Here is a 27628-nt window from a genome sequence, read left to right on the forward strand (position 1 = left end):
TGTGTGTGTGTGTGTGTGTGTGTGTGTGTGTTTGATGCTGATATGAGAATGTCACGTCGTACTGACCGCTGTGCTTTTCTCCTCTTGTTTGTGTAGAGAAGGACGGATTTCCCTCTGGTGAACAATCGGTACGTTATTTTACAGATGCTGTTAGAGCTCATTTCACAATTCGTTTTCATTTTTGTGTTCTCCGTTTTCATTTTAGGTAAAGTTTTTGTAACTTTGTTGTCTTTTATTAGTTTTTAGTTTTACTATTCATTTTATTTTATTTTTTATTTTATATGTTTTAGTTGTAATGTGAAACGTTTCTTCGGCTGAAATATAAACCAGTGTTATTTAGTATCATGTTTTTTATTTATTCATATTTTTATTTTTATATTTAATTTTATTTATTTTGTTGTGTTTTTATGTTTTTTTTTTAGTTTTTTTTTATAAATGTCTGTACAGTTTTCATTTATTTTTATTTCAGTTTTAGTTATTTTAGTACATCAAGGTAAACTAATGTAAAATGTTGGCAACTAGCTGATATAAAGTACATTTTAGTTTAAGATTTTATTTTATTTCGGTTAACGTTTGAAAGTTGTTTTGGTTTTTGTTTGTTCATTAAATTTAACTTATATTTATTATTTCAAATAAAACTTTATAGTAATTTCCCCATTTTATAAATTTTTCCTTTTTTTATGTCTATAGTTTTTATAAAAAAAAAAAAAAAATTAAGTTTTAGTTACTTTAGTACATTTAAGTTAATCTAAATGAAATGTTGGCCACTAGCTAAAGTTTAAGTTTTTAAATTGTATTTCTGTTAATGTTTATATTATTTAAAGCAACAAATGTTTTTTTTTTTAATATGATTTAGTTTTAGTTAACTATAACCCTAATATAAACTTCATTTTATTTCAAATAACGTATAGTAATTTAGTTTTTTTTTTTTTAATTATATTAAATTATAATGAAATATTTTGGCAGCTGGCCAAAAAGTTGTTTTTATATCATTTTATTTCTGTTAATGTTTATATTATTTTAAGCAACAATAATGTTTTGAATGGTTTAGTTTCAGTAAACTTTAATAACCCTGATATAATTACTCTATTTAAAGTTAATGTTTGTTTGTTTTATAACACAAAGGCTTTTCATGGTTTTAGTTTGAGTTAACCTGCAATGAATAACAAAAACGCTGACTAAAGGGCAGGTTCCTTTCCGAATATAATCACACTGCTTTCCCTCCCTAAAACCTAAGCCTGTCAAAAAAACACCAGAGCCTTCGTCCCCAATCAAAACGGAGGATGATGATGATGAAGACGACGACGATGAGGAGGCGCCACCGCCTGTGGTCGCACCCCGACCAGAGCACACCAAGAGCGTAAGAAGACATTAAAGGAATAGTTCACCTAAAAATGCAAGAGTAGTCTAAATAAACGCGAGCTATTATAGATTTGATTCACATTTGGAGTGGTTTCAGGTGTACACGCGACCATCGGTCATCGACCCCCTCCCTCCCCCCGTGACGTCTCCGGACACAGAGGTCGCGTCGAAGGCCACCGACCGACAGAGACCCAAAAAGGGCAAGATGACCGACGAGGAGATCATGGACAAGCTCAGTACGGCTCTTTACACATCGCTCTTTGTGCAGTTACATTTTTTTGCGCGACTCAAATCATGTGTTGGTTCTCCGACAGGAACCATCGTCAGTATTGGAGATCCGAAAAAGAAATATACACGATATGAGAAGATCGGACAAGGGTAGGTCCGATTAATTTTGACATGTTCATGTTCATGGACTGAGATCAATAACTGTCTTTCCACAGAGCTTCGGGAACGGTGTTCACCGCCATCGACGTTGCCACTGGACAGGAGGTAATGCAAAAGAGAGAGAAATGGATTTGTTTTTCTGACGTTTTTCCACGCTCGCGTCAACTCGATGTGTGTCTGTCTCTCAGGTGGCCATCAAACAGATCAACCTGCAGAAGCAGCCCAAGAAAGAGCTAATCATCAATGAAATTCTCGTGATGAAGGAGCTGAAAAACCCAAACATCGTTAACTTCTTAGACAGGTAAACATCCGTCAAGTCAACTTGACCTTAAAGGGTTAGTTCACCCAAAAAGGAAAATTCTGTCATTAATTACTCACCCTCATGTCGTTCGACACCCGTCAGACCTCCGTTCATCTTCAGAACACAAATGAAGATATTTTAGTGTAAATCTGATGGCCTCCATTGGCTCAATGGCACTTTACACTCTCAAAACCCTTAAAGGCACTAAAGACGTCGTTACAAAGTCCATCTCACTACAGTGGTTTTACAATAACTTTATGAATGGGCGAGAATAGTTTTTGTGCGCAAAAAAACCCTAAATAACGACTTACATAGTGATGACGATTTCAAAACATGGCATCATGAAGCTTCGAAGCGTTATGAATCAGTGAGTCGAATCAGTTTGAATCGCCAAATTTCAGCAGTTTGGCGGTTTGACACGCGATCCGAATCATGATTCGGCTCACTGATTCATAACGCTTCAACTAAAATATCTTCATTTGTGTTCCCGAAGATGAACGGAGGTCTGACAGGTGTCGAACGTCATGAGGGAAAGTAATTAATGACATAATTTTCATTTTTGGGTGAACTAACCCTTTAATAATTGGAAAGTAGAGACATTGCATAAAAAAGAGCTGGAAGGAAGTGCCAAGATGTGGTTAAAATTTGCATTAAAACCCTTTAAAAGCGGATATTTTTTTATTTGATAAAATATGTGCATTGGGGCTGCAACAACTAATCGATAATGCAAATCATCGACAGTGATTCTCGTTATTGATTAGTCGGGTCTGCTCTCTCTGCATGGAAAACTTCTACCAGTTGCCCCAAATTACAGCACTGAATAACGCATTTCATCTAGAAATAGTGGAGCGGAAACAGAGTGAGCGGTACATTCCGCTATGAAACACAAAGCGCGTCAGACTTTATATGCGTTCCCAAATGCACGTTATTGTAAAGCCAAATAGACAGCACATGTGGAGACTGAGTTTAGCATTTACTGTGAACGGAGCCGCTCTGAGACGCTGGAAGAAACTGTAACGTGCATGTAAAAAATGAAAGCGCCACACTTCAGTCTGAAACCTGCAGCGCATATATTTATTTAATTGTCATACGCAGTCAAAGACAGAACAATATAATCAGGGCTCTGAACCGGTTCAAGGAACGAAAACCGGAAACGAACGAAATTTTAAGAGGAACAAAAACGAAAACAAAATCAAAATCAATTTGAATCGTTCTGAACAGAAACGTTAATTTGAAATGACCATTAACCGGTTAATTACGTTATTTTATCGTTCTCTTTAATATTTTAATTTGGCAGTGACCAATCATGAATAGAGTAGTCCAGCGTGTGACGTTGACGGATCAAGCGTGAGTGAAATGTCATCTATGGATCTACCGGTAACGCAAGTCAGTGTAGAGCGCGCATTTACATGCCTCAAGTACATTTCTTTCCCCACTGAGGTCTACAATGAAAGCGCAGGTATTGGAGGACATTCTTTTCAAATGTTTAAATAAGTAGTACATACTTTAAGCTCAAATAGTCTGATTTAGGCTAGTTTGTGGATTTCGTTTAAGCCTATCCAAGCAGGCTACTAGCATCTATCAAACATTTTTCCTATAGTCTTTCAGATTGCCAATACAGGTAAATGTTTTCTATATAGACGGTTGATGCTTCGTATTAAATGGTATGTTATATTGCATTAAATGATCAAGTTTTATTAGCTGACTGAATTTGATTATGTGATGCAAGGACGTGTTGCGCAGAGTTTGCTTTGAAATTAGCAGTTGGCGGTGCATTAATGGTTATCCAGTTTATTTATTCTTTATTCATGCAATTTTTAAAACAAGTCGTGTTGAAAAAAAAGTTAATAGGCAAAAGAATAAAAGAATAGGCATATAGAGGGCCACTTTCCGCTCCATTAAAACAGGTCAATATTTGTCCCGCTGTTTATGCTTTGTAATTAATGCATGTATTTCTGTTGTGGTTTTAAAAATGTTATGAAATAAATATTCAAGTTTAATTATCATGCGTTATATTATTATTGAGTGAAAATAAGTCTTTATTTATACATATTTGTTTAAAGTATAGGCTAAATTAAAATAACGTTATTAACCGTTATTTTTTTCAAATCAAACCGTTTTTGGAACAGTAATGTTTAATGAGGAACGCCAAAACGGAAACGTTAAAATATCGATTCTGCTCGGAGTGAACCGATTGATATTATTTTCAGTTTTTAAGCCCTGAATATAATGCAAACCCTGTAAAAGGTTTTGCCACAAACTCAACTCCGTCATGCTGGTATCGCGAGACCGCTTTCACCTCAACGAGAAATATCGTCATGTTTTCATATTGCGAGATATCGTGACATGAGCGCTCGTCACACCCCTATTTTTCCCTTTATGGTCTTTTACCTCAACCGATCATATGATTGCATAACTGCGTTTCTTATGGCGCTTTTGCGTAATGTAAGAAAAAAACGTAATTTAATATGTGCGTTTTATTATTGATACTTTGCGCCAGTTGCCCAGGAAGTGTCCATTTTGTTTTCTTTAACTCGGTGCTTAATTCATGATTGTTTTATGCGATTTCGCACGAATTAAGTTCGTAACTTTGGATGGACACAGCTAATGATGCCGTGAAGTTTTAAGAGTGTTAATTGTGCGTCTGCTACAGTTTTCTGGTAGGTGAGGAGCTGTTCGTCGTGATGGAGTATTTGGCTGGCGGCTCGCTCACAGATGTCGTAACTGAGACGTGCATGGACGAGGCTCAGATCGCCGCTGTGTGCCGAGAGGTGCGCTGCTAAATTAACTACTTTTGGTTTAGGTGGAAACCCTGATGATAATCCACAGCTGAACTGTGCTCTAAATTAAGGGTATATGTTAACAGGAAGTAACCAAGTTGCTTAACTAATTTCCTCTTTCCTCTGTTATCTCACAGTGTTTGCAAGCACTGGAGTTTCTGCACGCTAATCAAGTCATTCATCGAGACATCAAGAGTGACAACGTGCTTCTGGGAATGGACGGTTCAGTCAAGCTCAGTATGTGCACGCTAGTGCTCTGGTTTTTACGACTTTGCTTTAGCATGACGTTCAGTTAGATCAGAACAAAGATGCTGATTGTGGTGCGAACTCGCTGAAAGGTGCCTTCACACCTGGTTCTCTTAGACTCACAAAGCCTCATGTTTGGGTTGGTTTAGCAGCTCGTTCTGAACAGTAGAGCTCTTGTGAGTAAAAAAGAAAAAACTAAAGAAACTGCAGACTGTTCACTATAGACGTGCCAACAGACCAATGACAGACGTTCATGTCACAGCCAACGTCATCATCTCAACCTTTCTTCAGAAGTGTTTCACCCTAGACATGCAGTGTGAGGCAAACTAGCCTAAAATATAGGGGCCTATGATTTCCTCGATACAGACGGAAGGCGGACAGAATCCAGTCATAAAAAAGGAATTTACTGTATAACGCAGAATTTCACGGAATTTGTCACATTTTCGATGAATAAATAAAAAGTCTGTGAATATTCATGGCAACCCATCAAAATAAAACTTCGGTTTAACGTTAAGAAATTGTGACACAAATATATTACTGTAGAGTTGTACAGTAGAATTTAAGCTACGTCTCAATAGCTTAAATAATAGTAGTAATAATAATACTACACTAATAATAATATTTAATACAAATATTTAAGGAATATTAATTTTTCTTCCATGTTTTAATTTTAACAGTAAAGCTCTGTTGTGCAGCACTTTGTTTGACAAACTAAAAAATTAAATTCATGTTTTATGCCTTCATTTGATAATAGTGGATGTTTTTATGAATTCAATTAATTAGATGTGCTTTTTGGCTATTAAAGTTGAATTAAACCATTAGAATGGAATCCAAACTTAAAACAGAAAACACAAAAAAACCCTAAATGTATTTCATAGGGCCTTAAACATGCAATTTTTGTTAAACTTTTAATACATTTTACTATAGCTTTTTGATTACAAAAATTTTATTTAAAGGTGCATTATGTAATATTTTTTCAGTAAAATATATACAAAAACCACTAGGCCAGTGTTATATATTTTGTTCAGTTGAGTACTTGCAATATCTCAAATGTTTCCAACTATTTGTAAATCGTGATAAATTGCTTTTTTAACCGAGGAACCGAGACGTGTGAGGAAGTTGCCTGTCGATGACATCTTATCTGCGTTCCCCTCGGTTTCCGGTTTTATTCTGCAGAAGCGCTTGACTCTCACTGCAGTGTGAACAAGTGTCATAGCAGCCGCTGAGAGAACGCACAGAGTAACGCCATCCCATCATCAACACACTCAGATGTGTCTAATATGATCAACAGAGTTGCGTTACCTCACACTCATGAGCGGAGGAGCGGAAGTGGCCCGGGCGACTGGCATTATAAAAGTCCCGCTGCTCGCGAGGCGTGTGTTTCGCTCTTCTTATTAACAATCGCTCCAGCGGTTCCTCAGCTCCTCAACACTCGTCCTGCTCTGCTTCAGACTACAGTAACGTTAATAATCTCATCCATCAACATGATTTTTGCCCGAGTCCTATCCCGATTCTTTCCCACCGGCTGTGAGGTGAAGACCACATGTCCCAAGATTCTGCGCTCAAACGTGGCGTCATCAAACTACGCCTTCGTTTTGAACAGGCGACCTCTAGCGGACAGAAAAGTTACATAGTGCAGCTTTAACCATTTAAAATGGAGTCCAATTTGGAATTTGGAACAAAAAATAAATAAATAGATTTCATAGGTCCCTACAAATAAAATGGATAATTGAGTCATAGTAGTTGGCATTTAATTAGACGCCAATTAAAACCAGTTTTTAAATGTGCCTCAATCATGAGGTTGGTTATGAAACAATATTTTTTGTCAATTGTCCCATTTAATTTACGAAACTCAATGAACAATTTGCTCATGCTTCATAAATGGGGGCCATTTTTGTATCTATTTGTATCCATTTGGGTCTTTCTTTCTTCAGTCGAAAAGAAATTTCCAGGATTTTCCTCAATATAGTGGACTTTGATGGGAACCAGCGGGTTAAAGGTCCAAATTGCAGCTTCAAAGAGCTCGACAGGATCCCAGCCGAGGAATAACGGTCTAGCAAAACCATCGGTTATTTCCTCAAATAAATAAAAAAATGATATACTTTTTAACGACAAATGCTCGTCTTGCACTAGCGTCCACGACTTCACGCATTACGTAATCACGTTGGAAAGGTTATGCGTGAACGTAGGCGGAAGTACCGTGCCAGTGTTTACATAGCGAATGTGCAAAGACCAAGTCAAACGCCCTTTACAAAAAAAAGGTAAAACAATAATGTTGGACGATTTTGAAGATGATGAGAAAATTAGATGTGTTTTTCGCCCTATCCTACCTTTCTGAACAGGAGTACACAGACGAACGTCACGTCACGCATGTGTGAAGTCGTGGACGCTAGTGCCAAGTATATACACTCACCTAAAGGATTATTAGGAACACCTATTCAATTTCTCATTAATGCAATTATCTAATCAACCAATCACATGGCAGTTGCTTCAATGCATTTAGGGGTGTGGTCCTGGTCAAGACAATCTCCTGAACTCCACACTGAATGTCAGAATGGGAAAGAAAGGTGATTTAAGCAATTTTGAGCGTGGCATGGTTGTTGGTGCCAGACGGGCCGGTCTGAGTATTTCACAATCTGCTCAGTTACTGGGATTTTCACGCACCACCATTTCTAGGGTTTTCAAAGAATGGTGTGAAAACGGAAAAGCATCCAGTATGCGGCAGTCCTGTGGGCGAAAATGCCTTGTTGATGCTAGAGGTCAGAGGAGAATGGGCCGACTGATTCAAGCTGATAGAAGAGCAACTTTGACTGAAATAACCACTCGTTACAACCGAGGTATGCAGCAAAGCATTTGTGAAGCCACAACACACACAACCTTGAGGCAGATGGGCTACAACAGCAGAAGACCCCACAGGGTACCACTCATCTCCACTACAAATAGGAAAAAGAGGCTACAATTTGCACAAGCTCACCAAAATTGGACGGTTGAAGACTGGAAAAATGTTGCCTGGTCTGATGAGTCTGGATTTCTGTTGAGACATTCAGATGGTAGAGTCAGAATTTGGCGTAAACAGAATGAGAACATGGATCCATCATGCCTTGTTACCACTGTGCAGGCTGGTGGTGGTGGTGTAATGGTGTGGGGGATGTTTTCTTGGTACACTTTAGGCCCCTTAGTGCCAATTAGGCATGGTTTAAATGCCACGGCCTACCTGAGCATTGTTTCTGACCATGTCCATCCCTTTATGAGCACCATGTCCCCATCCTCTGATGGCTACTTCCAGCAGGATAATGCACTATGTCACAAAGCTCGAATCATTTCAAATTAGTTTCTTGAACATGACAATGAGTTCACTGGACTAAAATGGCCCCCACAGTCACCAGATCTCAACCCAATAGAGCATCTTTGGGATGTGGTGGAACGGGAGCTTCGTGCCCTGGATGTGCAACCCACAAATCTCCATCAACTGCAAGATGCTCTCCTATCAATATGGGCCAACATTTCTAAAGAATGCTTTCAGCACCTTGTTGAATCAATGCCACGTTGAATTAAGGCAGTTCTGAAGGCGAAAGGGGGTCAAACACAGTATTAGTGTGTGTTCCTAATAATCCTTTAGGTGAGTGTACACTAAGGTTTCTTTTGTTTTTTTTGAAAATTACAGATCGTTTCGCTAGATAAGACCCTTATTCCTCGGCTGGGATCGTGTAGAGCTCTTTGAAACTGCAATTTGTACCTTCCACCCATTGGTTGTCGTTGAAGTTCACTATATTTAGAAAAATCTTGGAATGTTTTCTTCAAAATCATTAATTTCTTTCCGACTGAAGAAAGAAAGACATGAATATCTTGGATGACATGGGGGGGGGGTATTCTGGTGATTTTGCTTATGAAAAGTCCTCAAGACCTTAAGTTGTCAATGAAATTAGACAAACCAGGTCTAGAACTGTCTCTAAACTTTGTTTTGTCTCCTTCGCAGCGGACTTCGGATTTTGTGCGCAGATCACTCCTGAACAGAGCAAGAGGAGCACAATGGTGGGCACGCCATATTGGATGGCTCCGGAGGTCGTGACGCGCAAAGCCTACGGACCCAAAGTCGATATCTGGTCCCTGGGCATCATGGCCATCGAGATGGTGGAGGGAGAACCGCCGTACCTCAATGAGAATCCTCTGAGGGTATGTTTGTGTCATTGATTCTCCGAGATGTTTGAGGCTCAATTTGAATTGCCGACTAAAATCTCACTTCCTCAGGCGCTCTACCTGATTGCCACCAATGGGACTCCAGAGTTGCAGAGTCCTGAAAAGTTGTCGCCAATCTTCCGAGACTTTCTGAGTCGCTGTCTGGAAATGGACGTGGAGAAGAGGGGTGGAAGCAAAGAGCTTTTGCAGGTAAACTAGCCAGCGACTAGTACTAGCGATTTAACGAACAGCATGACTTGTGTGAACTTGTTCACTGATCAAACCTGTCGTTTACAGCATCCCTTCCTGAAGTTGGCCAAACCTCTCTCGAGTCTCACTCCTCTCATTTTGGCTGCCAAGGACGCCATGAAGAACAACCGCTAGCCTCTCGCTCCGAACGAGCGGATTGCTGAACACTCTCGAAATCTGTGCCAGGTGTTTTTACCAGTGTGTCATCAACATTTCAGTGTTGCCAAAAAGAAACTCCAAGCATTTCATTTGGGTCTTTGCCTGTTTTTAAACCTGTATTGGCCTGTGGTATTGAGGGCGATTAGATGTCCTCCTGCTCTCCTTAGATTCTTGTGGGACTTTGTCTGTGTTTTATGTATGAACTCTTCCACTCTTTGGCTTCTGTAGACCTCATATGCTCCATAGTTGATGACCAAAATCAATTATGGGGATTTCTGATCCAGCTGGAGACCTTTTGTTAGTCTTTCTGTAGCCAGAATCATGACTGAAAACTGTGTAGCCTACTCCTGTTCTTGACCCGAAGGGAAGAGCACCTTACTGATACACACCAACTGCAAGCAGTGAATGATTTTTTGTAGTCACTCGTGCCTTTGTTGTTATTCAAGCGAACACCTTTATACTTTGTCTAAAGAGGCATATTTTTGCCATTGAACTTCCTCTAACCTGAGACAAAACTTTCATGTGATGAAATGTGTATATGACGTACTTCGAAGAAGCGTAGCATTTCAGTTGATGTAGTTAACCGAAAGCAGGACACGTAGATTAGATGTGTATGTTTGTGTACATGAACACTTTTCTTGTTGTTTTAGTAACTAACAGTTTATTACGAAGTAAATGCAGTTGATGTAAGAATTGATAACTATTTTTATGCTTTTCAGTCACTTGTTTTGCAAGTAAAAGCCGGATTCCTGCAAATTCTGTGAACAATACAGTCATTGCAACATTGTGTACATCTCTTGTTCTTCATTAAAAGAGGACTTGAAACTTGAGATTAGAATAAACTCTCTCTAGGGAGCTTTTATAGTCTGTTTAAACCTTCTCATGAGTTAATGGGGTCATTTCTGTTCAGCACCATTTGAGTCTATGTGAATATGAACTAAATGAATATGTGTTGAAATGTAAGGATTTTTTCTTTAAAAGGGTTTCGTAACCTTTCACAAATATTATGGTTAAGCTAAAGCATTTAAACTTAATTAATGTAATTATAGCTTAATTTATTTATACACTTATTTGCTTAGTGAGTTAAGTTGCATAGGAATGTCAACTTTAAGCTATTTTTTACACTTAATAATATGTGTACTATTTGACTTTTATTTGAATTTTATATTTTGGCATCTGATATATTATCCAACGGTGTGGACTGTTTTAAGAGCGGGACAAACTTATTTTACAAGTCATAAGAAATTCATAAAATCAATACTTGTTTTCCCATCAAAAATAATCTTACTTTCTGTAGGTGGATATCATAAAGGACCTAACTTTTGTTAGTTAAAAACACCTCAAACTAAAGCAAAAATTTATGTGAATTCATCTTATGTTCACTTAAAAGTGTGGCATTTTTAATTTACAGGATTTCCACATTTAGAAATATTTAAATATATTGTTACCCAATGTATTAAAACATGATTGGGTCATGAAAAAGTACAACGTAGTTGGAATAATTATTATAGTTGTTAATAATCCATGCCTTTATTAAGTCACGTGTTGAATTAAGTCACATGTTTCCTTTATTATAGTTACTTTTAATATCTGTTTTACACTTGCAAAAAAAAAAAAAAAAAACCTGACAAGCATGTTTCATATACAAAAATGTACATTTTGGGGGCGCTACGTTCAATTTAATTTTCTTTGCCGCCAGAAAAATTTAAACATCAACGGTCGCGTAAGCAGTCACTCAGTCCACGAGCGCCGTCACGAAGACCAGCGAAGATGAAATCACCGATTCTTTCTGTTTAAAGTTGCCCATTTTTATCTCGAAATCACGCCTGAATGAAACACTAAGGTTATTTAATTAATTTCGCGTCAAAATCAGCATTTAAGTTGAGAATATTACGGGCGGTCCTTTTTGGTGAGTACCCAAAAAATATTTAACGTTACATTTGTTCGACAACTGAAATGGCAAATTTTTCGTAGTTAAAGGGGTTTCTGTGAAACAAAGTTTTTATCCGTAAGATTTTCATCTTAGTTTCATAAAAACGTCGTTCAGTTTTGACTCGATCGAAAGTGCGTAGAGAAAAACGATGGCCTTGTCGTTGTCGCGACGACTTTTTAATAGAATTGAAACGATTTAATCCTTAATCTCGTTTAGGAGGGCTTCTTTAATAAACTCTTTAATGTTCTTTTATTAAGATACGTTTTTTGACTTGTTTTAATCGATTTAAACGTTTGTTTATTAGCATTGTAGTTAGCGAGCTCCATCTTAAGGTAAGTCTCAGTGGGCCCACTAACGTAAGTGAAATAACAACAAAAATCGATATTTGTTTTTGTTTTAAGTAAATGTATGAGTTTTTAACTTGGGTGTCTAGATTATTATTGGTCAGATCAGCCGAAGTGCAGTTTACAACACACAAATATCTTTCAACACACACACACACACACACACACACATATATATATATATATCACATACATAATAAATATTGTATTGTTGTTATTATAGCAGCAGCAGGCTTTCTTACTAGCTTTGATACACGTTTAAAGCTTAAGTTTGCTCAGTAGATCCAGTAGATTGCAAACATTGATCTCAGAACTCCAGATCTTGAGCTGTCAAACCCTTGGTCTGTTTGTAATAACCATTAATATTGAGTGAAATCAATCACCGTTGTCATTTAACTACGTGAAATCAAAGTAAAACATAACTTTAATCCAATAGAATTATCAGTGCAATATGCATTTGAAGCATAGCATATAAATCGTTGGGTTGGAGCGCCACCTAATGGTTGAATCCCAAACTCCAAAAACGTTTGTTTGTTTGTTTGTAAAGATAGCTCGATTTTTTTCCAAACAGTTTTAACAACATTATAGGTCTAAGATGTTTAAGGTCAGTAGGGACATCATGCTATTATTTATAAGTTGCATTCATGTATTTTTTCTCTTCTCAAAGGGGAGCCATCCTGTTGGGACATTGAGACGCTGTTGGAGGTGAGTATTTTAAGGTTAGTCCTCATTTTAAGGTTCGTCCTGTTGACTACTGAGATTTGTAGTGATGGATAAATGCACAGAGAACATGTTTTCTGTAGTGCAGTGCTGATACTGTGACAGCACAAAATGTTGCGCACCAAATCCACCATCATGCAAGCATTGGTGGTTCAGTGGTAGAATTCTCGCCTGCCACGCGGGAGGCCCGGGTTCGATTCCCGGCCAATGCAGCAGCTTGTTTTGGAGATATTTTACACACTTAAAAACAAATGCTTTTTTTTAAATTTGTGTCCAAGTGTGTTTATTTGTGTTTATTAATTCACATAACAAATCACTGTATGGCACTCTCTAATAAGATCACATTGCATTTACTGTACTTACAGCAATTTCTTGCTTGCATTTGATGTCCAACAACAAATTGTGATATATAGTGTGCTAATTTCTATTTCAGACCCTGCATAGAAATAACAAGTGCTTCAACGCAAGAGATTCCGATCAGGAGACCTCAACATAAGAAGTGCTGCAATGCAACGTTAAGGTAAGATTTGAGTTAAAACAGTGTTATGTTGTAACTAAAACACTGCAAAACCTGTTTTGCCTCTTTTTTAAATATCAAAACAAAATCAAATCTTGAACAAATCATAATTAGACATTCACGGCATTGACCCAGGTGTTGCAACATATGGGCATTGTGCTGCCGTCACCACCACTCCTCGTTAGTATAGTGGTAAGTATCCCCGCCTGTCACGCGGGAGACCGGGGTTCGATTCCCCGACGGGGAGAAAACACTTTTTCTCCATGTGTGTTCATTGGACAACTCTTTTATAAACTCCCCTGTGTATATATAAACCTATGATCACTGACAAATAACATTTTGTTACAATTTTTATTAAAGACAAAAGCTCGCTAGTAGATTAGTTCACTTAAGAAAAAAAAAAAGACCTTTGCTTCTCTTTTACTTTTTACTTTTTCTAGGATTTGGCATGTCTTTGTTGTCCCACTGACTTTAAAGACAAAATGTACAAAAAAAAATTAAGTCCATTTTACGCAATCTCACTACTGTGTTATTTTTAGGCACTGATTTCTGCGCTTGCTCTCCCAGGCCGGTTAGCTCAGTTGGTTAGAGCGTGGTGCTAATAACGCCAAGGTCGCGGGTTCGATCCCCGTACTGGCCAACTGTTTTGTCTCTGTGACAGCAGGTCTCGACCTTAAAGGCCTGTACACACCGGGACGAATATCGCGCGCGCTTATCGCCAGCGTTTTTCGTGCCGTTTTTCGGCGCGTCTTGAGTGTTCACACCCAAGCGATTTTCACTGGCGCTGCGCCGAGTGAACGTGCACATTCAGTCGATGCGCTCCCGGTACACAAGATGGTGCTGCGGCACTTTAAGCCTCTGACACTCGCTTGTCACACAGAAGGAGAAGAGAGACCGTATTTACGTGCTTGCCAAAACCATAGACATATTATGTATATGGACAAAACCATTCACACACTTTTTGCTAACTGGCAAGCAGCATTAGCAGTTCATCTTCTTCTTTGTCTACTTACTACTTCTTCGTCGTATCAATGTGTGCTCGGCAAGAGCGTTTTGTGCTTGAGCGCCACCAAGTCGTGTTTTACTGTCACTTCAGCAACTCCAGGCACGTGAACAAAAGCGCCGATCTCATTGGTCGGACAGTTTTTTACGTGCCGCGTCAAAATAAAAAAACAAACCCGAGGCGTTTTTTTAAAAATGACGCTTTTACGCCTGGCGTTTTGCGCGTCGGTGTGAACACTCATATTGGCGCCCATTGTTTAGTCCCGAGGCGTTAAACGTCGGCGATAAACGCGTGCGAAAATCATCCCGGTGTGAACAGGCCTTAAGCCTGTTCATGACAAGTAAATCGGTCATTCACTTGCCCGAGTAAAAAAATAGCTTTTTTTTGTGTGTTGTTAAATATACTTTCCTGAAGCAATATTCAGTGTTCAGTCAGCTTTGGCATATTTGTGATATTTTGACCTTTTATAAAGGGCATTTTCCCCCTAATCTTATGAAATATAGGCTATGCTTATGTTTTCATTTTATATTGTTAAATTTGATAAATAAATTAAACTAGAATAAGACGCTAAAGGGCTTTTACCAATCAAATTAAATAATTTAAACTGGAAAATTGAACTATTCTCGCTGCTGAAATAGAACAAAAACAGTCAATATGGCGTCTAAAATGTAAGTGACTTAATGTTAATTAGGCTAATTGTTTATGGAACTGGCGTATGAAATCTGTCACGTTTTCAATCGTGATGGTATTCAGGAAAACAGCACTCTTGATCGTACAACTGTAGCATGTATTATAACAAACTAGTACTTTTATGAGTAAAAGTTTACTATATATTTGAAAGTATTTTTGGGAGGGATCTACATATCAACTTATCACGATCTTTAAACTGGTTGAGGTGAACTGATTTCCTTAGAGATATATTATGACAAATACAACAACAGTGAAATAACAAATAATTAAGTACGCAAAGTAAGACAATAAACCAATTTTACAAATAACCCCTATAACCTATACACAAATATACATAGAAATACAATATAAATAGTAGGATATGACTGAGAGGTCGGATGCAATGAGTGTGGTGATACTTAAATGTCACAGTCCATAGATGGAAATAGTTCTTCAACCATATTCAATACTCCAGAACCCGTTATTATCCCATAACTATGGTCCATAATCGAAGACCCAAAGCAATGTAGATTGATTGAGCATCAAACCGTACGTTTCCCAATCAGAACATCTTTAAAGGGAAGGTTACCTGTATTTAACCGTAGCAAAAAAAAGAACAATAGTGCCCCCTAAGGGTGGGTAGTATAATAACACCCCATGTAACCTTTAACTGTTACAGTGTTATAAATATAAAACTCCACATTTTGTAATTTTTACCGCAGTATGTTAGTGGCGCTCATTTGTTTCGATTTCTCCTCGAGAGGCTGCGTCAGTACATTATATATTATTATCCACTATCGATCACCACTTACACTGATTTAATGCAGAATTATTTTTGCATTTTGGTGTTTCCTTAGATATGTTTTGTTTTTGATGTTTTAATCAGGATACTTTAACTAATTCTCTTTCGCTTGCCCCTTCAAAAAATCCTCTAGTCTCGGACAAGCGTTAATGTCGCTAATGTTTCGTTCATATTTTAGCATTGAAATTTCATTAATAATCATAAGAGGTTGAATAAAACAGGTAATTTGTGATTTTGCTGGTAGAGGTTAATGCTCACCGAAAAAATGACTGTAACACTTTACAAGGTTAACATTAGTTAATGCATTAGCTTAACATGATCATTTTTTAATCTTGTTTTATTTAAAAAAAAAATCTGTTTTTCGTTTTAATTTGAGTTCATCTTAGGTCATTTTATTCATATGTCCATACCTTTTATTCAATTTTAGTTATTTTAGTATCATGCATATACTGTAGTTTATTAATGTTTTAATTTTGGTTAATTTAGCTTTTTAATTAACTTTTGAGAAATAATGGTAGTTTGAGAAATCTTATATTTTATTTGATAAATGTTATGGTCTTAGGTAAGAGACCCACTAGGGGGCAGTGTTTATCAGTAAACCTGAGATAAAACAATGCAAATGCTTAAGTAGTAATGTCTGGATTTCACTCTAGTATTTCCCACAGACTGGAACATCAAACAACAAGTGCTCCTGCAAAATAAAAAATCTTGCCCCGTGTGAGGCTCGAACTCACGACCTTCAGATTATGAGACTGACGCGCTGCCTACTGCGCCAACGAGGCCTGGTGTTCATCCCTGCAATGGCTCCTCATGTGACACAAGCTGCTGGTTTTCCTGCGGATCAGGTAAACCTGAGTGTGCATTTCAGTTACAGTTGTACTTGATATGTTAGTGTGCACATCTACTACAATCTCAAAAGCTAGTTTGTGCAAAAAACGATTGAGCAACAATAGACCAGTTTAAACAATGAAATCCACCAGAGGGAGCCAAAGCAAACAGGCACTTTCAAAGGTGGCCTTGAATAGGTCAGTGGGTTTTTCAACCTAAGGTTTGTGTCAGAAAAACCCCTTTGATAAGAACACGGCATCTCCGCGTGCCACGTTATCACATGCCGTAAGCAAATACAGCGTTGGTGAGCTTGTGTCTTTCTTTCTGTTCAGCACAGCTCGCTGTGCACTCCTCCGTTTCAACATCATGTCAGGGCTCAATGCCTCGCTGGGCTACTTCTTAACTATAGTAGGTGTGAGTGCGGTAGGAAGGGCGCTGTTCGCCCGATGGAGGCCGCGATGGACTTTCCTGACCGAGTTCATCGCCGCCTTCGCGCTGGCCGCCTGTCGACTTGAAGTGGACACCATTGCGGAGGTCGGTCAGTGGGCCGGCGCGCTTGGGCCTGACGTGGCCATCACTATGCTTTTCCTATCCATCACCATCCATGCCATCATCATGCAAGGCGTAAGTGGAAATCCATCGGTGACGTTAATGGGACTCCTCCAGAAAGACGTGGGCGTAGTGGCAGGCGTCCTCAGCGTCGCGGCGCAGTTACTCGGTGCGTTCCTCGCGCTCATAGTTGCCGGCAAGTATTGGGAAATGGAGCTCACTGACATGCACATGATCAAGAATCTGATGATGGCCGAGTGCAGTACGTCGTTGCGGGTCTCGCCGCTACAGGGAGTGTTGGCCGAAGCCCTCGGCGCCGTGACCTTTCACCTGGTTTACCTCGTCCTCAAGGGCCGCTCACAGCTGCTGAGGATTCCCATATTCGCCGTGCTGCTGACGTTCATCGCCTATGCAGGTGGGTTGGCAGTTTTCAGAAAGAAGATTACATTTAAAATGCTTATGTCAAATAAAGATTGTGAATTTAAAATGCATATATCAAATAAAGATTGTGAATTTAAAATGCACATATTAAATGCAAATTGTAGATTTAAATGCACATATTAAATTAAAAATTGTAGATTTAAATGCACATATTAAATTAAAAATGGTAGATTTAATTGCACATATTATATTAAAAATTGTAGATTTAAATGCTCATTAAATTAAAAATAGTAGATTTAAAATGCACATATTAAATTAAAACTAGTAGATTTTTAAATAAGGATTATGTATTTAAAATGCATATGATGGATAAGGATTGAACATTTCAAATGCATTTATTACATAAACTATTGAGATTTTAAATGAACATATTACATTAAAAATTGTAGATTTAAACACACATATTTAATAAAAAATTGTAGATTTAAATGCACATATTAAATTAAAAATTGTAGATTTAAACGAACATATTAAATTAAAAATTGTAGATTTAAACGAACATATTAAATTGAAAATTGTAGATTTAAATGCACATATTAAATTAAAAATTGTAGATTTAAATGCACATATTAAATTAAAAATTGTAGATTTAAATGCACATATTATATTAAAAATTGTAGATTTAAATGCACGTTCAATTAAAAATTGTAGATTTAAAATGCATATAAAAATAATGACTGCAATTAAAATGCATATTTTACACAGGGATTGTAGATTTAAAATGCATATATTAAATACAAATTATATATTTAAAATGCATATACTGAATAAAAATTCATATATGTTCTATATTTAATATTTCATATGCATATATTGAATATAAAGATTGTATATTTCTAATGCATTTATTAAATAAAAAATAGATTTCAAATGCACATATTAAATTAAAACTAGTAGATTTTAAATGCATATGTTAAATAAGGATTATGTATTTAAAATGCATATGATGGATAAGGATTGTACATTTCAAATGCATTTATTACATAAACAATTTAGATTTTAAATTAACATATTAAATAAAATTTTTTAGATTTAAATGCACATATTAAATTAAAGAAATAAGATTTAAATGCACATATTAAATTAAAAATTGTAGATTTAAATGCACATATTAAATTAAAAATTATAGATTTAAATGCACATATTAAATTAAAAATTGTAGATTTAAATGCACATTCAATAAAAAATTGTAGATTTAAAATGCATATAAAAATAATGACTGCATTAAAATGTATATATTAAATAAAACTTATATATTTAAAATGCATATACTGAATAAAAATATTGTAAATTTAAAATACATATATATTCTATATTTAATATTTAAAATGCATATATTGAATATAAAGATTGTATATTTCAAATGCTTTTATTAAATTAAAAATAGATTTTAAATGCACATATTAAATTAAAACTAGTAGATTTTAAATGCATATATTAAATAAACAATTTAGATTTTAAATGAACATATTCAATAAAAAATTGTAGATTTAAATGCACATATTAAATTAAAAAATTAGATTTAAATGCACATATTAAATAAAAAATTGTAGATTTAAATGCACAAATTAAATAAAAAATTGTAGATTTAAATGCACATATTAAATTAAAAATGGTAGATTTAAATGCACATATTATATTAAAAATTGTAGATTTAAATGCACATATTAAATTACAAATTTTAGATTTAAATGTACATATTAAATTATAAATTGTAGATTTAAATGCACATATTAAATTGTAGATTTAAAATGCATATAAAAATAATGACTGCAATTAAAATGCATATTTTACACAAGGATTGTAGATTTAAAATGCATATATTAAATAAAAATTATATATTTAAAATGCATATACTGAATAAAAATGTAATGTAAATGTAAAATTCATATATGTTCTATATTTAATATTTCAAATGCATATATTGAATATAAAGATTGAATATTTCAAATGCATTTATTAAATTAAAAATAGATTTCAAACGCATATATTAAATGAGTGCAATTAAAATGCATAGTAGTGAATAAGGACGGTAGATTTCAAATGCACATATTAAATTAAAACTAGTAGATTTTAAATGCATATATTAAATAAGGATTATGTATTTAAAATGCATATGTTGGATAAGGATTGTACATTTCAAATGCATTTATTAATTAAACATTTTGATTTTAAATGCACATATTAATTAAAAAAAATTATATTTCAAATGCATATATAAATTAATGACTGCGATTAAAATGCATATTTTACACAAGGATTGTAGATTTAAAACATTAAATAATGACTGCAATTAAAACACATATATTGAATAAGGATTGTAGATTTCAAATGTATATATTAAATAAAAAATTTTGATTTTAAAATGCATGTATTAAATAAAGATTACAGTCAAACCAAAAATTATTCAAACCATTAATTTATGTAAGTGAGGATAGCAAAATATATTATATATTATAATAAAATAAATAATACCCAAAAATTCTTAATCCAGTGGCTACCAGTAACATTTATACAAATTTGGGACCATATTCTGACACAGTTTACCTCTGAGTTCTTGTCACATTTTATTACCATATTCCTATACTATAGCAAATTAATTTTGATAATGTGAGAAATGTTTGACTGTATGTATTTAAAATGCATATACTGAATAAGTAACATAGATTTCAAATGCATATATTAAATCAAACATGTAGATTTTAAATGAGTTTTAAACAAGGATTGTGCATTTTAAATGTAAATATTGAAGATTTCAAATTCATAAACTAAATTCAAAATTGTCAATTTCAAATGTTTATCAAATAATTACTGCATAATTAAAATGCATATATTAAGTAAGGATTGTAGTTTTTGAATGCATTTATTTAGGGGTACACTAGCATGTACATGACCTCAATACCAAACAAAATAAATGGCATGTTTTAAAATACACACTAAAGTCATGTCCTTTAAAATCTGGACTCTTCATTGGCAATGGTTTGGTGAAGTATTGTTTTAAACGTCTTTATCCTCACAAATTTCTCTGTCACACTAGGAAACAACTACACGTCTGGATATGTGAATCCATCCCTCGCTTTTGCGCTAACATTCACCTGTCCTGGACACACTTTCCTAGCGTATTCTCTCGTCTACTGGCTCGGGCCTCTTATCGGTAAGTCCTTGTGAATGTCAGAAATATTCATTAATAGCAAGTATTCAAACAATACATTCAATGTGTAGAATACTACTTACACCATGTATTTTTCAGGCATGATTCTTGCGCTCTTCCTGTATTTGGGAAACATCCCACTGCTGTTCAGCAGGAATCTGCTTTACTCCAAGAAGGCACGTTTCCGGGTGCCCAAAGGGAAAACTTCTGAAGACAAGACAAACTGAGACGACTGACGGACATAAAAACCAGCACTGATATGGTTGCTTTGTAAACCGTATTTTACTGTCAGAAAGCATATGGTTAAATGTGAAATCTGTTTGATTGTTTTAAACCAGTTGCAACAAACCCTTTTAAGTTACGAAAACACTTTGTTTATTACATCAGTCGTCTACTTCGATCTATGCTGTTACATTGAGTAAAAATGTTGAGTTTGTTCTACATTTGTCAGATGTGAAATTTCTACTAACATCTATGCTGGTTTAAGTAATATAGACATTTAATTCAATATATGACAAAACATTTAATGAGCAGGTGGCATTATACTTGAGGACCTGATTGGCCTGTTTGCCAATGAAAGAGAGAGAGACAAAGGGTAAAAGGTGTAGAAGTATAAACATTTTGATAGGTTATGTATAAATTGCACTTTCATGAAACAAATTCATAACACTTAGCTGCAATAAAAAAAGTAATGTGTGTATATATATATACACAGGCCTTGTCATTAACGCCTGCCAAATGCGGGTAGATTTCGGCTGTGGCAACCACTCACACTAGCCACTTTGGCGGGTTGAATATAATTTCAGCCTACAGCCAAATGAAATGCCAAGACCGTCGTATCTCAAAATTACAATTCTTTCACAGGGATTAAAGTTCTCCGTCGCTACGACGGATTTCCGTTAATTGCAGCGAGTCTATGACGGATTTCCGTCAATTACAGGGTTCCCGTCTGTCCTTAATGTCTTAAAATCACTTTTCATAATTTTAAGGTCGTAAATAGGCTTTCATTTCTCAGATAGTGTAATAAATGTCTTAATTTTAGTTTGAATAGGTCTTAAATTAAGGAAAGACGAGGTGTATTCATCCTGCTGAGGGGGATGTGATCAAAGCCTGGAGTGGAGCGAAAGCACGTTCCTCTCTCCACGCTAAGCATTCTGTAATCACTTCGCTCATGATCCACTCCGGGTTTTCAATTCCCGCTCACGGAAAAACTGCTCCATGTTCACTCAATTAATCTTAGTTTTGGAAAGTGCATGTCAGGTACAACTGAGCGCTGAGGTAACGTTATAATTATATGTCAGTTACCATGGACACACTTGTAATGCAGGAAGGCTCCGATGTGTCGGAGATTGATAAAAGTGTAAAAAATAAATGGAGATGGGCTTGGCTTAGCGAAATGGGGGAGAATGGCAAGCCTTTTAGTTCGTGGGCTAAAAAAATCAAACAGCCAGGTACGTGTCTTTGCACGGTGTGTCACAGGAGACTTCAGTATGGCAATAATGGCAAAAAAGTCCTAGCTCGCCATGAATCTGAAGCTAGTCACAATGCTGCCGTTCGTGCTCTACAATACACATGCTCCCTGCCTGGTGCGCCAAGTACCACAACGGAGGTTCATGCATCTATGACCGACCGCGTGTGCGATCTAAAAGTGCGCATATGTTCTTTCATAGCGGAGCATGACCTGTCGTTCAAAGTCTCACAGCCGCTAGTTGATTTAATGCAATCGGCTGTCAAAGACAAGAGTGCACTTTCAAGATTGTCTGTATCTAATGTACACGCCTCCTACTTGTGCACACATGGCATTGCTGTTCATTGGAAAAACGAATTATCATCGAAGCTGAAAACGAAGATGTTTTCTTTAAATGTAGATGAGTCAACAGATGGAAACATGGACAGGATTCTGAATGTTCTTGTTCGATACTTTGATGAGGATATGGGTAAAGTGGCAACCCAGCATCTGGCCTCAAGGAAAATGAATATTGCAGATGCCTTAACAATCACACACACATTGACAGATATTCTCCAGTCATATAGCCTGAACTGGAACCAGGTTGTTGCTATACTGTTGGATAACTGCAATGTAATGAGAGGGAAAAAGTCTGGAGTAGAGACACTAGTCAGGAGAGAAAATCCATCACTCCTGGACATCAGCGGAGACACTGTCCATATGGTCTCAAATGCAGCCAAGGCCCTTTTAAATCCTTTCCAGGGATTTGTGGAACAATTTTGCTCCGATGTATACTATGACATTGAAAAATCACCTAAACAGAAAGAAGTTTTTTCTGAGTTTCAGTCCTTACTTCATTTGGCGAATAAGAGCCTAATACGTCCCATCAGCAGCAGGTTCCTGCAAATGCTAGATGTGTGCAACAGAATACGGGAGCTTATGGATCCATTGATTGTGCACTTCTACAGCGTCCTGTCTCCTCATGATCAACACAAACACAGGTACATGGCAATAGCATTCTCTTTTTTTTATTATTTAATTTCTGTAAGTAGGCCCAGTTTGCAATATCTCCTTAGCCTTTCAGTGTTAATAAAGAAAAAAAGCAATGGATTTTTTTTCTTTCTTTGGGACGATAATCAAACAAACAATATATATATAGAATATCGTGCAAAAGTTTGTGTATTTTAGTAATTCAAATTAAAATGTGAAACTAATATATTTAGTATATATAACTATATACATATGCATGATTATACTTTGGGGGCCGACATATTTAAAGTCCCTTTTTTTTATCGATTTCATGTAATATTCTAATTTTCTGAGATTTTGAATTTGTGGTTTTCATAAGCTGTAAAATTATAACTTGCACGATATTCTCATTTTTCAAGATTCACGTGTGTGTGTGTGTGTGTGTGTGTGTGTGTGTGTGTATATATATATATATATATATATATATATATATATATATATATATATATATATATATATATATATATATATAGCCTATATATATAAACATTTTAAATTATATTTAAAGGTGCAGACATTTAGTGGAATTTTTTAACATAAATCTAACCGAGTGGTGGAGATGGCTCAATGATCAATCAGGTTATATCAAGTTATAGATATACAGTAGTGACTCAAAGGGTTAAATATGTTAGAACAAATATCGAAGCTCAGCTTCATTACAGATGCAATCAAATTATTAAATAACCTTCATACAAGGGATGGAAAGTGCCTTGACCTCTAAACACAAAAATTATATCATGACAAATGAAGTATTGGCAATTAGAAATAGCAATGTCTGTTTTCTCTCCTTAATCCTTGTCTATATGTTTTTTTTTTGTGATGCAGATGGCTCCTAAACCAGCTTCTTGATAAGCATGCAGTTACATCTGATGAGAAGGCCAGGATAATTTTTCTGCAACAGCAAATGGCAAAATCTGCGAAGATCGGAAGTGATGTCAACAAAAATCGGAAGATGCGCATCTGTATGCTTTTTTCAGAGTTTCACAAGCTCACAGCCATGATTGATTTATACCGAGGTATGTTCACTTTTTATTCACTTCATTTGGTAAGAAAAGTACAGAGATTTCTTATGTATTGAAATCCCTTTATTGGTATATTTATTATATGCTTATTTTTCCTCGAATCCTGGAATGAAATCTAAGTTAACCATAAATGCAGTTTTTAGATCACTGTTAATCAGATCACTTTGGTTAATACTACTACTAATAAACTTTGTTTAAACAGCACATTTCAAAACAAAGTAAAATAATACAGATGAAAATAAACAACAAAGCTAAAAAATTATATAAAGGGTTGTAATATTCCAGGAAGAGTATGTTACATTACTATGAATGTAATAATGAATAAATGGATAAAATATTCAGACACATTTCTAATCAGGTTCTATTCTGATTTTCAGGTGTACTTCCAACTTTCCAGGTGTTCCTGAAGAAGTTGCAGCATGAAAAGCCCATGATCCATGTGCTGCATGCTGAAATGCTGCTACTGGTTAGGGAACTTCTCTCCAAATTTATGAAGCCTGAAACTATCCCCTTGAGTGCAAAGGGCTTGTTGAAGCTTAATGTTCACAATAGTGACCTGCAGTACACTGACAAAAGGTTGTCTGTGGGGAAGTTCAGCTTCTTTGCCTTAAACAAGGCTAGAGTGGAAAAGAAGCCCTGGGTGCAGAAGGTCTACAGCTCTCTCAGAGAAGGCTACATAAAGGCAGCAACATTCCTCCTGAAAAACCTTCCCCTCAACAACAAAATCATCACCTCTTTATCTGTGCTGACGCCATCATTGATTCTCCACGAATCAGTTCAAGGTGCATTCAACACCTTGGCCAAGGCCTTGCCAAATGCTGTGAAGTCTGAGGAGTTGGGTCAACTGGATGAAGAGGTGCGAGCCTACCAGATTGATACAGATCTAGGAGCACTGGCCAAATGTTTTGAGGAGAACATTGCACGAATCGATGTTGACTGGTGGAGTAAGATCTTTGCCATGAAGATGCCAGGAGGAGGAATGAGATTCCCCATCTTAGGGAAGTTGGTAAAGGCTCTTCTGTCATTGTTCACTGGCCCTCTTGTCGAAGGATCGTTTAACATCATGGATGACATAATTGAGAAAGACAGGGTTAGGCTGAACATTGAGACTTATGAAGGCTTAGCCATTATCAAGTCCCACATGAAGGTAATTGGCAAAACTGCCTCCAAAATGCAAATTACCCCTGCATTGAGGAGATCGTGCCTGTCTTCTTATGGGACATACCAAAATCATTTGAAGAAAAAGAAGGACGACCTTGACAAGCAAAAGGAAAGGAAACTGAGGGAAGCTGTGAAGGTCCTCTCAGCAGTTAGGGTTAAAAAAGTAAAGAAAGGTTCCAACTCTTCTGTTTGTGCTACAGCCTCCACCTCCTCCATCCCTGGAGTTAAAGGCAAAACTGCTGCTACAGCCTCCACCTCCTCCACCCCTGGACTTAAACGCACTGCTGCTACAGCCTCCACCCCCTCCACCCCTGGACTTAAACGCACTGCTGCTACAGCCTCCACCTCCTCCACCCCTGGACTTAAACGCACTGCTGCTACAGCCTCCACCTCCTCCATCCCTGGAGTTAAAGGCAAAACTGCTGCTACAGCCTCCACCTCCTCCACCCCTGGACTTAAACGCACTGCTGCTACAGCCTCCACCTCCTCCATCCCTGGAGTTAAAGGCAAAACTGCTGCTACAGCCTCCACCTCCTCCACCCCTGGACTTAAACGCACTGCTGCTACAGCCTCCACCTCCTCCATCCCTGGAGTTAAAGGCAAAACTGCTGCTGCTACAGCCTCCACCTCCTCCACCCCTGGACTTAAACGCACTGCTGCTACAGCCTCCACCTCCTCCATCCCTGGAGTTAAAGGCAAAACTGCTGCTGCTACAGCCTCCACCTCCTCCACCCCTGGAGTTAAAGGCAAAACTGCTGCTACAGCCTCCACCTCTCCTGGAGCAACTCCTGCACATGTAGCTAGTCAAACACTGAAACGGGTGTCAGGTGTAGCCAAGCTTCAGGAATATGGTTTCACAGCCAAAAGGCAGAAAAAGTGAAAAGCACTCTAGAGACTTTTGCACAAGAATAGCACTTTAATGGTGGTGCTGTTACTTTTTTCTTTTTTTCTGTTAATTAAGAGTTTTACAAAACATTGTTTGGTCTTATAAGATAAATAAAAACATGCACTGCAAAGTTATGTAGATGGTTGATTATTTGTCAAGCTAAGTATATTTTTTCATAGATTAAAATAGCTTTTAAAATACGCAAACTGGCAATATTAAAGCGGTTTAAAACATCTCCCCTTAAAACGCTATTGGTCTCGACTATTTAAGTAAAGTTAAAATAATATGACTTGGCCTGAAAAAAAATTTCAGTCAGAAGATTTTTTTTCACTTTAATCCCTGCTTTCATCAAGCTGTGTTGAGATGGCAGCAGATGTGGGGTTCACCGTCTGTAAATGTGTGATGGTTTGTTAGAACAATACTTCAACTTCAACTTTATTTATTTATAAAGCACTTTCAACACCACAAGTGGAACCAAAGTGCTGTACAGGAGGTATAAAAGAAAAAGTAAAAAACACAAAAGACACAAAAACAATACAAACATATAACACACAATTTAAGAAGCATTATCAAATGCTAAGGAAAACAAATAAGTTTTAAGCGCACTCTGAAAAACACCCAAAGAAGGACAGGTTTTTACAGACAGAGGAAGGTTATTCCAAAGCCTAGGAGCTGCAACAGAGAAAGCCCGGTCACCTTTACATTTTAAACGTGTTCGTGGAACCGCAAGAAGCAACTGATCATTTGAGCGCATAGACCTGCTGGATTGACAGCGGCTGATTAAATCAGTAACATACTCAGGGGCTAGACCATGCAGAGACTTAAAAACATACAACAGCGCTTTGTACTGAATTCTATATCGTATGGGTAACCAATGCAGTTTCATTAAAACTGGAGTAATATGTTCTCTCTTCTTAGTGGCAGTTAAAAGTCTGGCAGCTGAATTCTGAACAAGCTGCAAACGGGAGAGGGAAGCCTGACTCACACCCAGATACAACACATTACAATAATCCAAGCGCGATGACACAAAGGCATGAACAACCTTCTCCATATCATTAACAGTAAGGATAGATTTCAATTTATATATTAATCTAAGATAAAAGAAGCTATTATTAACAACAGCGTTGATTTGCTGCTCAAATTTCAGCTCAGAGTCAAAAATGACACCAAAGTTTCTTACGCTAGACAGTTTTGTCCCAGGAAACAACCCCAGGCAATCATCATCCACACACCCCTTATTTCCAAATAAAATAATCTCAGTCTTATCCTCATTTAATTGGAGAAAGTTTTTCGCAAGCCAGGACTTAACTTCTGCCAAACATGCATGAAGAGACTGAATGGCACATTCATGCCCATGTTTCAGTGGTAGATAAATTTGAGAATCATCCGCATAAAGATGATATTGAATCCCAAATTTCTCAAAGATAGAACCTAGAGGGAGCATATAAAGGGAAAATAGAATTGGT

General features: G+C 36.7%; 3 protein-coding genes across 6 annotated transcripts in view; all 3 read left to right on the plus strand.

The window, feature by feature from the left end:
* The window catches only part of pak2b (p21 protein (Cdc42/Rac)-activated kinase 2b), a 21981-nt gene extending 11491 nt beyond the window's left edge, over positions 1-10490 (plus strand). For all 4 annotated transcript variants that reach the window (XM_079807593.1, XM_079807592.1, XM_079807594.1 and 1 more), the window contains 11 exons: positions 97-128; positions 1238-1360; positions 1460-1598; positions 1677-1740; positions 1806-1854; positions 1938-2050; positions 4704-4821; positions 4968-5067; positions 9053-9249; positions 9325-9462; positions 9550-10490. In XM_079807593.1, coding sequence (XP_079663719.1) covers positions 97-128; positions 1238-1360; positions 1460-1598; positions 1677-1740; positions 1806-1854; positions 1938-2050; positions 4704-4821; positions 4968-5067; positions 9053-9249; positions 9325-9462; positions 9550-9636 — 1160 coding nt within the window. In that variant the 3' untranslated portion in view covers positions 9637-10490. The remainder of the gene's footprint in view (positions 1-96; positions 129-1237; positions 1361-1459; positions 1599-1676; positions 1741-1805; positions 1855-1937; positions 2051-4703; positions 4822-4967; positions 5068-9052; positions 9250-9324; positions 9463-9549) is intronic.
* A 6231-nt stretch (positions 10491-16721) lies between these two features.
* Positions 16722-21315, plus strand: aqp12 (aquaporin 12). Its single transcript, XM_079807114.1, has 3 exons — positions 16722-17440; positions 20504-20620; positions 20717-21315. The coding sequence occupies exons 1-3, from the start codon at positions 16843-16845 to the stop codon at positions 20842-20844; spliced, it is 843 nt and encodes a 280-aa protein (XP_079663240.1). The 5' UTR covers positions 16722-16842; the 3' UTR covers positions 20845-21315.
* Positions 21316-22823: 1508 nt separating this feature from the next.
* On the plus strand, positions 22824-26289 carry LOC307120646 (uncharacterized protein). Its single transcript, XM_079807765.1, has 3 exons — positions 22824-23065; positions 23919-24109; positions 24493-26289. The coding sequence occupies exons 1-3, from the start codon at positions 22971-22973 to the stop codon at positions 26154-26156; spliced, it is 1950 nt and encodes a 649-aa protein (XP_079663891.1). The 5' UTR covers positions 22824-22970; the 3' UTR covers positions 26157-26289.
* The last annotated feature ends 1339 nt before the right edge of the window (positions 26290-27628 follow it).

This window comes from Gobio gobio (assembly GCF_949357685.1).
Source record: "Gobio gobio genome assembly, chromosome: 24".
Taxonomy (NCBI): domain Eukaryota; kingdom Metazoa; phylum Chordata; class Actinopteri; order Cypriniformes; family Gobionidae; genus Gobio; species Gobio gobio.